Source organism: Podarcis raffonei, chromosome 6 (assembly GCF_027172205.1).
Source record: "Podarcis raffonei isolate rPodRaf1 chromosome 6, rPodRaf1.pri, whole genome shotgun sequence".
NCBI classification, from domain to species: Eukaryota; Metazoa; Chordata; class Lepidosauria; order Squamata; family Lacertidae; genus Podarcis; species Podarcis raffonei.
In genome coordinates, this window is record NC_070607.1 from 692,934 (window position 1) to 708,634 (window position 15,701).

Below are 15,701 nucleotides of genomic sequence, written 5' to 3' on the forward strand. Positions count from 1 at the left end.
GTCTTTTCAAGGTGTTGTCATGTTAAGGGTAAAGGGAACCCTGACCATTAGGTCCAGTCATGGCCGACTCTGGGGTTGTGGCGCTCCTTTTGCTTTATTGGCCGAGGGAGCCAGCGTACAGCTTCCGGGTCATGTGGCCAGCATGACTAAGCCGCTTCTGGTGAACCAGAGCAGCGCACGAAAACGCCGTTTACCTTCCCACTGGAACGGTACCTATTTATCTACTTGCACTTTGACGTGCTTTCGAACTGTGCTAGTTTGGCAGGAGCAGGGACAGAGCAACGGGAGCTCACCCCATCGCGGGGATTCGAACCGCCGACCTTCTGATCAGCAAAGGCCTAGGCTCTGGGGTTTAACCCACAGCGCCACCCGCGTCCCAAGCACCACCCGTGTTAGGTGGTGATTAAAATGTGATTTCTGATGGTCACATGGATAGCAAGGGCTCCATAACTTCTAAAATGAAAACACAAGCCAATACTTCACTGGTGCATGGCACTTGCTTCACCCAGCTTTTGTTTCTAGCCTCATCCCCACTCATACAGTCATATTGATTTTGTCCCTTTGTCTTCTGCTGAATCATGCAAGCGGGCACCTGGCTCGGCAGTTCCCTCCCATGATGTTGCAGCACCACCTGGTGGTCAACTGGACTGGGGAAGAATGGAAGTCGTATTTGGAACCAACACAGAAGGAATCAGAACTGCGACCGTATGGGAGGCAATGAAAGCTGTCATACAGGAAAACTGCATCAGCAAGACAGGAGACATGAAGAAAATGTGTGCCTGGGAACTGACCCACCTTGAGGTAGATGTAAAAATTTTGGAGCAGCACTACAAATGGAGGAGACTGCCGGAGACTTGAACTCAAGCCGCCATTTGACTCAGCAGCAAGCCAAGCCCCCCTCAGCTGTCTCTTGACATCGCTTATATACAATGCTAATCTTAACCAACTGCAATCGAAAAACATCCAGGGGAAGCCAGTGGCTGAAACAAACCAGTGCTGCCGTTCTGCAGCTGTCGGGAGTTTGTGGAATAAAAGCCTCCCTCAGAATAGTGTCTGAGGTGAACTATATGAACTGGAAGCACAGAGACAAAACAATTTTTGTTTTATTTTCACTTTGGTAAAGGTAAAGGTTATTACACAAGAAAGAATACTACTGCTGCTTACTTCTAAGTCACACTTTTCTCATCAAACAGCACTCCATTTAATTCCACTAATATATTTCTCCACTGCCTCAGAGTAGTAAGTACAAGATCTAGCCCAAAGATGTGCTTCAGTGCTGATCTCTTTGCAAAACAAAGGTATGATAGTTACATAGGCAACATGTTCAGGAAGCCTTCTGTGCAATCCAGAGTTTCTTGTAAAGTCAGGATGTTTCGACTAGTGAGATGCAACTCTTATTTCAGGAGAACTTCCCAGACTGAGGTGGGGGGCCAAGGAATCCTCCAGCTTGCTTGGTGGCAGCTCGAGATGGAGCCAAACCCAACAGCTTCTGAATATTCTGGCAAACAGGAGAAAAACACAAACTCACATTGGTTTGCTTTCGTGCAAGGGTGTGCATTGTTTAGGGCCCAACTGGGGTGATTTAGGGGTCTTCTCAGCCTAGTCGGAACAGGGTCCCCACAAAGCCTTGTTGTATTTGTACTCTTCTATATGGAATAGCTCTATGCTTTGCCCACAGAGCACTGAAGAGCACAGCATTGGTTTTCACTAACTAAAAAAACTTCAAAGATTTTAGAAAACTGTATTTTACTGCAAGCAAAGAAACAAACAAAACCAGAGTTCTTCCAAACTCTGCAAGGAGCATTCTAGACAGCCTTACATTGCCAGGCCTATCAAGAGGTGTGCAAGGTCTAGCACTGGAAAGGCTGGTGTAAAGTTGCAAGTTTTAAAAAATGCACAAGCTAGAATACACACCACTCATCCACTTTTTAATTGCTTAAAGGTAAGAAAGAGCAAGAGACAAACCCCCACTTTCAAAATATGAAACTGGGAGGCTCTGACCCTCCAATACACATTAAACCCCTAGAACCTTGTACTGGTTGAAAACCTCATTCCCCTTTCTCCAACCCTATTTCGAAGCCACTTTTCTATTCTGCAGCCCTGCTTTGCTTCAAAGTCTACGCAGCTGCCTCCTCTCCTTTAGGGCAGCTCCCCTTGCACACAGGACACCTCCATGGGGAACCTCCTGCACCTGTCTCCTCCCACCAATTGCAACTACAAAGCACCCTTTACACCTTTCATCTAGTTATGAAGCTGCCACCCCCATCTGATTCTGCAGACCCTTTCTTTCGTCCCTTGGCTTTCATCTTTGTCCCCATTGCCATGCCTCCCAGACCGTTGTCCTCTCTCATATTCTGCAGCCCTCTTTGTGCACCCCCCAGTCTTTAAGTTTGCTCAGTTAGACATTGCCCACACAGCAGTGTTTGCTTGTAGATTAAATGTATGTTCAAAATTACTACACTGAACCTGGACCTTCATGTTGAAGACAACACAGGGAACCAGGAGTGACACACATTGTATGAAGGTGCTATGGGATATTTGAGGGCTCTGCATCCTTGTGCACAAGGCAGCTGAGAAACAGAAGAGAGAACAGTGCAGCAAGAAAGGAGAGATGCTGAAAGGAAAAACAGGGCTATTTTAATCAACAGCAGAAGTTTGAGTAAAGCAGGGATGGACCTACACTAGTGGACTTTCCCCCCTCAAATAACGCCCCCCACCCAGCTGTAACAAGGAGAAACAGCAGAGATTACAACACAGAAGCTAACACCAAAACACTTAACACAACAGAACCTTTCCAAACTGTACTCAGTCCTTCCTTCAAACTGCCACTTCCCCCACCACCCCTGCTCTCTAACCTCTGCCATTATTTGAAATCACCACTTTCCCCTTCTTATTGATTGATTGAATTTATATACCGCTCTATACCTGGAGGTCTCAGGGTGGTTCACAGAAAAGATCAACATAAAAATCACCAACTACTTCACCCCTACTCTACTCAAACCTCTGCTGAGGTTTAAAACCACCATTTTCCTCTCAGTGATTCCCTATACCCACTTCGCTCAAACTTCTGCTGTTGTTTAAAACAACTACTTCTATCCTCTCTCTGCTTCTCCTTCCTGGCTCCCATGCCACAGCTGTTGCGCAACCAGCCTTGTCTTTGCTCCCCAATTTCACCCTGACGTTATGCAAATCCAGGGTTGTGATGGCACGTTCCCAAACCTCCAATGGGAGCTGTACAGTCATAGACCAGTTGAGATAAAATTAAAATAAATTATGGAGGAGAGTGAATCCTTTTTACTTCTGCCACAAAAGTCCCGTCTGCAATTGGGCATGTTTAATCCACTTTGGGGATAGCAAATTTCATTCATTTTGACCAAAATTCACAGCAGTTTTTAGATTCTACATTATGGTGAACAGGGATCGAGTGCTCTGTTTTATACAGAGTGACATGGAACCCCAAACACAGATCAAAGTGGAGGGAGCACAGAGTGACTCACACACATACAAAGCAAAACACTCCATTTCTTGTCCCACTACGTGTTTGAATTTTCTCAGCAATGCTAAAACTACTCTGTTACCAATAACTGCTTCTGGGACACATCACTGTGCTGCTTTAGCATAAACTTAAGATCTAATCATGCTACCACTTGACACAATCATATCAGCATTGCCCACCACTCCTGTTGTGAATGATAGTTTTGCCTATGGTTAAGCTCTAATTGAATTATCTCTGACTATACTTTTGCGCTCCATTCAACTCCAACTTTAAATTCTCCCAACCCCCATTTACATGGTATGTCTGCATATGTATCTGTATGACACCCCCCCCCCCCCGACAATAGAGCATCTCACCCTGTATGCATTTGATGAATGGGCTCTAGTCCATGAATATTTATGTTGTAATAAAACTGGTTAGTCTTTAAGGTTCTATAAATTAATCCATGCTAACAGAGGCAACTCAGTTATGGAAGAGGAAATGGGAACAATCTGCCTTGAGTCATTTTAATCAGCCAAATTGTCACATGGAGTGAGCAGAGGAAGAACAAACAAGGGACAGGATGTACATCTTCACACCCAGTCCAGATGTTGGTCAACTTTCCCAGCCACTTAAGGGTCCTTGAAAAACAATCCATGCAGCACTTCACACCCTCAGCAGGAAGAACTCCAAGGCAGGATTGACGTGCCAAGGGGACATGGAAACAGCACAGAGGAAGTTGCTTACTGCAGGGAGATATTTCAGGCAACCTCAAGCTCGAGTCAGGAGTGAGCAGTGTCCCAGCCAAGGCTCAAAACATTTCCTCAACATCAAAACATCCAAGGGCAAATCAATTGAGACCTAAGCTACTCACATCTCCAGGAGATCACCAGTGCAATGGCCTCAAACATTCCTCCCCGAAGTGTTAAAGAGTCCAATCTCTGCTACCCTCTTCCAATCAACAGTTCTGCAATACTGCAATGTCTCTCTAATATACTTCCACTCATCAACAGATTCCAAACAATATATTATAATGTTTATACATTAATGTACACACATTTAATTTGCGTGCATTCAGCTTTATCCGCTTCTACAAAAAACAAAAAAGGGGGTGGGAGTCCAGGGAAAAAAGACTAGCCGTCCCACCCACCCTTGCACTTACTGTGTTTTGACTACATGCGATTTTGGCTTTTGCCGCTTTCCCCAGAATGTAGCCCCAGCATATTTTGTGGGGTTACTGTATTGCAATGTCTAATGGGACGGCCTCTGTGGTGCATGTGAAACTTTAGCCCATGCAGAATGTGGCACCTGTTAACCAGAGCTAGTTATTGGGACCATGTTACTCTTCTGTTTAAACAGCTGCAATGGCTGCTGGTTTGTTTTCAGCACTAAGAACTTATGACCAGTTTACGTAAAAGATCACTTGCTCTTATATGAGTCTGTAACTGCTAAGCATGTCCTGCCAATTTCTGAGTTGAATTTGGCTGTTTTTAAAATAGGAAGTACAAAGGCAAGGATACTGAGGACATGGACATGAAATACCATTATTATAATACGAGACTTCAGATATGCTTACAAACACAGTAAAAAAATAATACGCTAGTCATTTGTGGCCTCCAAAAATAAGGGAGAGCAGCGCTCACTCATTTACAATAATCTGGAGACAATTCTTATTTGATACATGTGCCCCCTGAATGAGTGGTTATTTAATAAGCCCAAGAGAAAATATCAAGCTCATATGAATGAGTATCAAAATGGTGGAAGGTTAGCGGAAAGGAGGAAGAGAAGGCTACGGCTGCATCTTTATATCACAGCATTGTAGTTGTGCCAGCCCTCTCTATCAATTATGATAAAAGTAATAAAATGTGAAACACGGTGTTCCCAACAAAGTTTCTGAATAAGGCAACCCTCCACGGAGTAGCACTTACCTGCCGAATAGACATAGTGCAGAGAATGTAGAGGAAGATGAAGGAACAATCTGTATAATCCTCACCCAGAAGATTACGATGGGACAAACCCTGGATGTAGGAAAGTGGCACAAAGGGGAGCTTGGCAACCACTCGGCCATCAAATCTGGGAAAAGCATACAGATGTACTTGGTTATCAGTACAAGTTGTCTGTGGTCCAGACTCACATTCTCCAAACAAGGCAGCAGGTGGAGCATTTAAGCCAAACAGTGTAACATTCAATGCATAGCATGAAGAGGGTTGCCATATTTCAAAAAAGTGAAAACCGAGACACAAAAGTTGTTTCTTTGGGGGGGAGGGCAAAGTCATTGACCTTTTGGAAATTCACCAAAATCTAGACTTCCAACATGGGTTGCCATATGTCTGGATTTTCCCAAACATTTCAGTGACTTCCGCCTGGACACTGTTTCCGACTGACATATTCTGGCTATATCCAGGAAATACGCTAAGGAATCCATCTTAACTTAAATCACTCAGAGGTACCAGATTTATGGTATTGTAAGAGCTGCTGAACTGAACTGACAGTTTGATCTTAGAGCTGTTTGTGCCAAAGTATGGAATACAGTGGTACCTCGGGTTAAGTACTTAATTCATTCCGGAGGTCTGTTCTTAACCTGAAACTCTTCTTAACCTGGAGCACCACTTTAGCTAATGGGGCCTCCTGCTGCTGCCACGCTGCTGGAGCACGATTTCTCTTCTCAATTTCAGGGTTAGCGGAGTCTGTAACCTGAAGCGTATGTAACCCGAGGTACCACTGTAAGTGTGTAAACACATGCTGGTACAGTCAAACCTCGGTTGTCTAACATAATCTTTTCTGGAAGACTGCTCAACTTCCGAAATGTTCTGACAACCGAGGATCAAAGGACAGCTGGCAAAGTCAATGGAGAAAAAAGAAAAAAACTCCCCAGAAGCCATTCGGTTTCTGAAAAACGTTGGAAAACCTGAGCATTTACTTCTGGGTATTCAGCGTTTGGGAGCTGAAATGTTCCAAAACAGAGCCGTTCGGGAACCGAGCTTTGACTGTAGTAAAACTTACCCAGAAACAATCCGATTGTGAAGAGTGTGCCACCAGGAACCTTAAGCCACTGGAATACTACAAGGACTACAAGAAATTTGTAGCTCCCAGGTGAAAACGCCAAATTTAACTACATATAGTATTTGGTTCAAAGCAGATTAGTCCTCTCCTGATTAGAGCAACCACAATTTCTTTGGGTGTACAGATATAAAGAAAAACCCTTTTGTTTACTTCAGTACTTCAGAGTACTTCATCCACTGCCCCAACCCTCTGAGGTATAGAGATTGAAGGCTGTACAACTTTTTTACAGATTGAAGACTGTACAACTGTGTTTTGGAGCTGAGCTCAGATCGCTCAGGTCCAATATCATCACTCAGTGTTCAGATCCTTTAACAAAAGGAGAGCAACAGCACGTAAAATAAGGGACAAACTTCTCAGAAATCAATTAACCAAACTGGGTTTTGAAAACATTTTATGAGTTTCCAAAGGGGAATGAAGTTTCTTTCAGGCTCTACTTATACAGAGGAGAAAAGAAACTTGTGTATTTTAAGCTCCTGGCAGGGAGAGAAGTGCATAATGCTCCTTAACCAAGGTTACTGTGGGGACAAATGTAGATGGTGGACTCTAGGAATCGGGCTAACTAGTTTCCAACTGCATGTCCTATAGTGCATTGCTATATGAAGCTCTCTCTCATTTTCAGCAGGTGCTTCTGGTACTGTAAACTCTTAAATGAGTGTTTCTTCCTGCAGAGTTAACAATACAAGGAGCTGCACTTCCAGTAAGTGCCAACTGGAGAGCAAAGGAATTTTTGGCAGAACAGATAGGAACGGATGTTTATCTCCCTTTGACATTGTTGTGATATTCTACGTGGTTCCTGTCTTCTTTTCTGGACACAGCTAAAAGAAAAAATATCAGGAAGTGCTACAGGGTATGGGCCCCATGCCTTTTACATTGTTAGGGAAGAAAGATGAATGTAGGAATTTAATCTAATTATCAAAATGAATATGACTAAGTCACTTTGAGAGTTCTTACAAAAACTCACTTTTAATATAATGTAAGAAATACCCTGCTGGAACAGACCAAAATCTAGTCCAGCATCTCAAAGTCAAGGTCTTTTTTAATAAAGCTCACTGAGTAGCCTGACAAGATTACTTGATCTCAGCCTAGCTCATCTCACAGAAATGCTGGGGAGATAAATGAGAATTGAAAAGCACCTTTTCTACTATGAAAAGATACCAAAATTACCAATGAGAATCCATATTGCTAGTGTGAGGAGCTCTCAGCTAATTTCTGCTAGAACCGTAACACTGAATATTTGGGATAAAAATAGAAGATTGAAGTTCACTGCAAATAGAGAGATGCATATGTTTGACCAAAAATCTTGCTGGAGTCTGAGCTGAAATTCAAGAGCCAGTGCAGACAGACAGCTTATGAGTGTATGACATGGGAATTAATGGGAAGTCACAATGGCTACTTCCATTATTTGGAAAACTGCAACTTTCCCCTGCAATCATGAAAATAGCTCTGTGATCTTCCACAGGTCCTATGTCACACATACACAACTCAGTTTGTGGGAGATGGCAGTCAAATATAACTATGCATGCCTGCTAGTTAGTGAATGAAGGGGTTAAGGACCAGAGCTGTATGGCTAGATAGACTCGGGTCACACCCACTCTCCTATGCAGAGGAAATTAAGCTTCCTATCCTCTTCTTTCCACCCCCCTTTATATATAAATTCCTACACACACACACACACACACACACACACACACACACACACAGTTGACATCAACCGCTTGCAAGAATGGCTATTGCACAGCTGCAACTATGTCTGCACCAACACTGTTTCCTTTTATGCTAATTCCACGCAGTTCCCAGGAAGGCACAGTGAGCTATGGAAAACATATACAGTATACTTGCAACTTATGCGCATTTAACTTGAGCATATTCAGCTTTATGCGCATGGCAAAAAAATAAACAATTACAAAGGGGTTGGGTGGGAAATAAACTCTGGCAATCCCACCTGCCATATCACCCAATGTGTTTTGGCTATATACAGTTTTGGCACTGGGCGCTTACTGTAGCCCTGACATAAGTTGTGGGCTCACTGTACCCTGAAGGAAGAAGAGAACATAGAGTATTGTTAACAGTTCTTAAAGAAAAGAAGAGTGGTAACCACTTACATGGAATTGAACATTCCCATCAGAGCAGTGAAACAAAAACCAATTGCAAACATGGACTTCATGCGAACCTGCAGTCAAAAGAACAATTGAGGACCCATATTAGTGTCTGGCAAATGCAGATTCAATGGAGAGGAAAAATTGGAGAAGTGACTATCGCCACTGAGTGTCTCCTCCCACAAAAACTGATGAATCAACTGGGATGTGCATATGCATTATCTGGAGCCACTAAATAGTCAACCTTGGTGAGGCCATTGGATGTTTATGGAGTCCTCAGCCCAAAGGCTATAGAAGGTTAGACCAGGAAATGTAGTAGCACAGGGGTCGGCAAGGCTTACCGGGCATGGGCTGGATCACTCCTGCGGAGATCCTCCATGGGCTGGACCGGCGCAGCGCAACGCCAGAAATCGCATCTGCGCATGTCCGCAGTGCCAGAAATTGCTTCTGTACATGCCCAGACGCAGAAAATTGCACCTGCACAGAAGCGATTTCCGGTGCCGTGGACATGCGCAGACACGATTTCTGGTGTCTGGGCATGTGTAGAAGTGATTTCCAGAACCACGGAAGAGAGTCCCTGCGCTGTGCTGCGCCGGTTTAGCGCAGTGCGTGGGGACTCACCGAGCGGGCAGCTTTTGGGCTGGTTAAGCGACCCTCATGGGCTGCTTCCGGCCCATGGGCCTTAGGTTGCTGACCTCTGTACTAGCACTTGACTTCCAGATGCCAACTTGCTCTCAGTCTAAGTGAAGCAAAGTAGATTTTAAAAACTTAACTGGCTGGCAAAACTAACACAGCATTAGCACTCGTTAAATTGTCTAGCTATAGTTGGCTCCATTCAAAACAGCCATCCCTATTTCTATTTTAAGGGCTCAGGTCAGCAGTGAAGGTCGCCAATAGCTTGCCTCCTAACCTATCAGTGATGCTGACTCTAAAAAAAAACAAGTAACGGCCTCATTTTATGCATCTTCCCTGCTCTTTTTTTATTATGAGTTAGCATCTTTTATCCTGAAGCTCACACTTGGTTCCTAATTAATAGGAAATGTTGAGCTGACCTTTTGCATCTGTGGCATTGGCATTCATGAGACTGGGCCATTTTGTTGGCACATGCTCAGAACATGATTGCTTACTAGGTCTCAATGAGAAGTTTTTCTTCCTTCATAAGAGGTGTGTCCTGTCTTAATAGGCTGCTGGGACTGACATGCACTGGTTTCCCAATCCCAGTCTTTGAACCACTGCATCCTGTAACCTGCCCCTTCTTCCTGCCGAGAGCCCACTGTTTACCAACTAGCATCAGTCTCCCATTCCACAGGGGAAGGACTGGGGGCAGGGGTGGTGGGAGATGTGCTTTACTGTAGACTGCTCATCATTTGGCGTATCCTCCTCCATATTCCAACACCATACCTGGGGCACGGATGTCAGGACTCATGACATACAATTAAATGCATCATGTAGTTGCATAGGTATTGTACCGCTGCCTGCCTTAACCCTACAGTTAGCAAATGGGAACCAAAACATTACAAGCCACTTAAGGAGTTTCAAATAAGCTATCCTTCACTAGTTGCCCAAGTACAATTTAAGTGTCAAACTTCACTACAACCTACAGAACACCTTACTTCCCCAACCAATCCATGGTCACCACATGCAACTATTTAGAGGTGTTCCGGGGGTGGGGTGGTCCAGCAAGTCTATAAAGGTCATCCTAGGATTCTCTGCCAGATCTCAAAAATACCTTCCATTGTTGTCTGCACAAAACCCAAGCATTCCAATCACATGAGCGTTGATCCTTATTTAAAGTTCTGAAACTTGCTTATGTCATACAAATTAGGGAAGGTATAAAGAAATGTATAGGAAACATTAAAACCTTCAATTATTCCCCCAGTACTGGTATAGATACATCAGTACTGGTATGGGTACACTGAATGATAGGTTAAGGATGCCAAGATTTATCCAGTCCAACTCCCTGCAATGCAGAAATCACAGCTAGATATTAGTTGTATTAGATGTTAACATAACGGGTGTTATGGGACGCGGGTGGCGCAGGGACGCGGGTGGCGCTGTGGGTAAAACCTCAGTGCCTAGGACTTGCCGATCGTATGGTCGGCGGTTCGAATCCCCGTGGCGGGGTGAGCTCCCGTCGTTTGGTCCCAGCTCCTGCTCACCTAGCAGTTCGAAAGCACTCTTAAGTGCAAGTAGATAAATAGGGACCTCTTTATAGCGGGAAGGTAAATGGCGTTTCCGTGTGCTGCACTGGTGCTGGCTCGCCAGCTGCAGCTTCGTCACGCTGGCCACGTGATCCGGAAGTGTCTTCGGACGGCACCGGCTCACGGCCTCTAGAGCGAGATGAGCACGCAACCCTAGAGTCGGAAACGACTGGCCCGTACGGGCAGGGGTACCTTTACCTTTTTATATAACATAACATGGGACACAGGTGGCGCTGTGGGTTAAACCACAGAGCCTAGGACTTGCCGATCAGAAGGTCGGCGGTTCGAATCCCCGCAACGGGGTGAACTCCCATTGCTCGGTCCCTGCTCCTGCTAACCTAGCAGTTCGAAAGCACGTCAAAGTGAAAGTAGATAAATTGGTACCGCTCCGGCGGGAAGGTAAACGCCGTTTCCGTGCGCTGCTCTGGTTCGCCAGAAGCGGCTTAGTCACGCTGGCCACATGACCCGGAAGGTGTACGCCAGCTCCCTCGCCATTAAAGCGAGATGAGCGCCGCAACCCCAGAGTCGGTCATGACTGGACCTAATGGTCAGGCGTCCCTTTACCTTATATAACAGAACAGTGTTGTTTAATTAATGTATGCAATTACATAAATAATGTATACATAATGTATGCAATTAAAACTGGGTTTTAATTGACATTTTGTACTAACATTATATAATCTTTTGGTCAATTTAATATTTTGTTAATATATTGAATAAAAGCATAAAAACAAACTGAACACCAGGAACTATAAGTAATAAGTAATGTTTTTTCAATAGCATCTGCAATAGCAGATAATGTAGCAGAAGAGGTAAATTGCACAGCAAGTGGCCAAGGGTGGTGCCAGCTGGGCACAGAATCCAAGCCTGGCAGGAGCCTCTGTGCAACAGGTGAGAGAGACAGGAGCACGGGTGTTCTACTGCCTAAAAGAACATCAAGCAGGTGGAGTTGGCTGACAGACAATACTTCACAGGCATTAGTAATGGAAAAGTGAAATGTTGCATTAGTTGATGGTAGCTGTTGATTTTTTTCCTTTTTCTTTATGGTAGCAGTTGATGAGATTATATGAAAACTAGGCATCACTTCAGTTCACTTCTACCGATCATCTATTTCTTAAGCGTTGCATCCCACAGAGATAGTGGAATTTGGTCTCACTTCCTAGTTGTAATGTCTGCAGGTTAAACACGCTGCTTTTCTGAAAAGCTGCCCCAGTTCCTACTCCTTATTATTACTTTCTTCATTTAGGAATCACTTTCCCAAAGGGATTTACAATAAAGGTTCACTTTGCTCTGTTTCCTCACCATTGACAGATCCCTGTTGTTGTTCTTCAGCTTCTCCTCCTGCCTCTCTGAAAAAGAGAAACAAATGATTGCAGGTCACAAAGTCAAGAACTTGCTCCCAATAAGGTTGTAAGGGACTTACAGCAGGAAAACAGCAACAAAAAGGCATACTAAAAGTCTGAGGCATGTAAAGGTCACCAACCCACTTCAGGTGCTCTGACATTCAGTCCAGATAGTAGCAATCCTGTTCCTCCCCATGGAAGCTCAAGAGCGTTTCTCAATACAAACCATCCAAATAATGCAAAACTGTATACAGTACAGTGGTACCTTGGTTTACAAACTTAATCCGCTCCGGAAGTCCATTCTTAAACCAAGCGTTCTTAAACCAAGGCATGCTTTCCCATAGAAAGTAATGGAAAACAGATTAATCCGTTCCAGATGATGAAAAACAACCCCTAAAACAGCAATTTAACATGCATTTTAATATCTAATGAGTAATGTAATGAATTACATGTTCTTGATGGATTAAATAAATAAATAGAAATAATAACAAGTTTTCAGGAAGCACAGTTTAAGAGCTGATCTCATACTGCATGATTTACAGAAGGAACTGGATTTTTTTCAACAGAGTGTGTGTGAAAACCACTTCCCTCACTCCCTCATGAAACTGTGTGGACTAGGGGTCAGCAAACTTTTTCAGAAGGGGCCGGACTATATTTTGGAAAAAAATATGAACTAATTCCTATGCCCCAGAGATGCATTTTAAATAAAGGCACACATTCTACTCATATAAAAACACCAGGCAGGCCCCACAAATAATCCAGAGATGCACTTTAAATAAAAGGACACATTCTACTCATGTAAAAACACGCTGATTCCCGGACCATCTGTGGGCCGGATTTAGAAGGCAATTGGGCCAGATCTGTCCCCCAGGCCTACCCACTCTGAACACTGAAACATGACAAACCATGTAGCCCCCAATGTTACCTATTTTCTTTTTCTGCTGTCGACCAGCTGATTCTGTAATAGTTTCCTTTTTCTTTTCCACTGCAGAGATAAAACAACACAGTGAGTTTTTTCATAAAGAAAATGGTTCCTCTTCCCATTGACCCTCAGGCCTCATAGAAATCTCTATAACAAAAATCAGACCAATGGGTATGGCAAGCAAGAGCTGAAAAGCAATTAATAATGGTGAAATGCTTATTTTTGCCTAAATTATATTATTATAAGGCTTCAATTCTATACTGGTTTAGCTTTGTTGAAATTAATGGGTCTTACTTCTGAGCTAACATGTTTAGGATGGTGCTGTAAGTGTCCAGAAGTGAAAGCCTCCAGAATGGAGTTCATATTGTAACATAAGCTTTATGAAGCACAAAATACTGATTTTTCTTTTTTTAAAAACACCAACTTTGCTGAGCTTCCTGCTCACATTTACTCCCTTTTAAAAGTTTTATCTCTATTCCTATTTAAAATAATACATCATGGATCTGATGGAGCAGACACTAGGCCACAAAAGCTCATGAAGTGTTTCACATTAATACACAGCCCATGACTATTTATTTATCAGCCATATAACTGCATTCTCTGGGTGGTTTACAGACAAATCCATGATGAGGGATCCATTTATTTCAAGATAAAGCAGTTAAGCTCAATTTAAAGAAATATTGTCCAGAATTGGAGTGTTGATGGACAAGACAAACTCCATCATGCATTTGAACTTACATTTTTTACTCTGCTTCTCCACTTCTGCTTTCAGCCGCTTGTACTTGTCTGTTCTATAAACTAGCACCCATGTTATGCCTGAAACAAATAGCACAATAATCAGGAAACAGAATAACCGATGTATCTACAAAGCATTCAGCATGGCTGCCAGAGGACTTCCAAACCCAGTAACTTGAGCCCTAGTAGCTTACGGTCTCCTTCCTACAACTGCAGTACCATGAGTTACAAGCTATTCCCAAACTGATTCCACCAGCCCAGTGACAGCATGCATGACTCAACCATCATTCACAAAGTCAGAGGTGGGAGCCCCTAGCAACTGATGTCACTTTCCAAGAGAGATGAAGCCCATTGCCCATCATGGTAGGTCTTGTGAGCACATGAACTTTGAGATATTGATGGTGCTTTAAAACAGGCTTTGGTGCATGAGTAGGAGCATCTGAAAATAACAGACTGGAATTTTAAGTTGGGCTGCAAGCATCAACATCACCACTGCTCCTGAAAGTGCCATGTACACATGTCTCTTCATTCCCTGCACCCAAGTTACAGAATGGCAAGAAGACACCATTGTAACCATTGCAGGTGCTAGTGCAACAGTAGCTGCAGTACAGTGGTACCTTGGTTCTCAAACTTAACCCGTTCCAGAGGTCCATTCCAAAACCAAGGCACGCGTTCCCATGGAAAATAATGCAAAATAGATTAATCCATTCCAAACTTTTTAAAAACAACCACTAAAACAGCAATTTAACATAAATTTTACTATCTAACGAGACTAATAATCCATAAAATGAAAGCAATAATGTACTGCAGTCACACAATCCATCAATGTGTAGCTGAACTGGGTTCCACACAGTCACAAAAAAGAGCCACAAAAACGCAATATAAATAGCAAAAACAGACCTCAGGGTAACACCCAAAATGGAGCATGTCCGGCTTCCGTAAGAAGATCGCAAACCAGAACACTTATTTCCAGGTTTGCAGTGTTTGGGTTCCAAGTTATTTGCATACCAAGGTGTTTGAGAACCAGGGTACCACTGTACAGACAAAGAATTCAAGGACAGTCCACAACTCTCCCCGCCCCCCGCGCAAACTGGCATTCATTGGTTTGGCTACATAAGGATCTAGAATGAAGTCACAATTAGTATATACTTGTTGTTGTTTAGTCTAGTCGTGTCCGACTCTTCGTGACCCCATGGACCAGAGCACGCCAGGCACCTCTGTCCTCCACTACCTCCCGCAGTCCACTCCTGAAGGTGAAGTGCTGCAACTCCATGGTTATAGCGAGGATTCATTGGGGGTGGGGAGACAGGCTTCATGTTGGGGAGGGGCAGAACCTAAGTTGGTTAAGTATTTTTCTTGATTTACTTGATGCAGCTGCCCCCCTGCTCATGTGCAACTCAGCTCCCTCCCTGGCAGGATTTTTTTATAGTATTTGGAAATTCCAACTTGAGGAATTCAAAGCATGTTGCGAGGCTGTTGCCGAGGTGGGGCGGCGAGATTCCTGTGCCTTTCAGAACGACGAGGAAATTTAGGTGGATCCCTTTGTCTATCCCTACAGAATGGGGAGAGAAGCTGCCTCTGCCGCCCCACGGCTGCCAGCTAGTCTCTCCCAGGGAGGCTCGAGCAGACGCTTCTCGCCTGGAGAAGCCACCCGCGAGCCCACCCCGCCCGCCCTCGCCCGGCCCGGGGCTCCCCTCACCCTCGGCCAGCAGCGCCGTGCACACCGAGATGAAGACGATGAGGACGGTGTCGGCGAACATGGTGCTCATCTTGGGCGGCCGGAAGTTGGGCCCAACCGGAAATCCGCGAGGCGCTCTCGAGATACGCGCCGCTCTGCTCCCGGCCTCGCTGGCCTCTGCGTCCCTC

The 15,701-nt window shown here is 44.2% G+C and overlaps 2 protein-coding genes across 3 annotated transcripts in view; both read right to left on the reverse strand.

Annotated features, from left to right (window-relative positions):
* ALDH9A1 (aldehyde dehydrogenase 9 family member A1) overlaps window positions 1-13,162 on the reverse strand; it is a 41,693-nt gene extending 28,531 nt beyond the window's left edge. The window contains exons 1-3 of one of the 2 annotated variants that reach the window (XM_053391027.1): window positions 13,104-13,162; window positions 12,444-12,495; window positions 12,138-12,184 (exon numbers count right to left, since the gene is read on the reverse strand). The gene's annotated coding sequence lies outside the window, so the exon portion shown is untranslated. Of the gene's footprint in view, window positions 1-5,403; window positions 5,512-12,137; window positions 12,185-12,443; window positions 12,496-13,103 lie in introns of those variants that run through there. The other variant, XM_053391026.1, reaches the window with a different exon arrangement.
* TMCO1 (transmembrane and coiled-coil domains 1) lies at window positions 1,086-15,691 on the reverse strand. Its single transcript, XM_053391032.1, has 7 exons — window positions 15,535-15,691; window positions 13,839-13,916; window positions 13,104-13,163; window positions 12,138-12,184; window positions 8,641-8,708; window positions 5,404-5,548; window positions 1,086-1,498 (listed from the first exon to the last, which is right to left on the reverse strand). Exons 1-7 carry the CDS (start codon window positions 15,602-15,604, stop codon window positions 1,400-1,402), a joined length of 567 nt encoding a protein of 188 aa, XP_053247007.1. The 5' UTR covers window positions 15,605-15,691; the 3' UTR covers window positions 1,086-1,399.
* Between the last annotated feature and the right edge of the window lie 10 nt (window positions 15,692-15,701).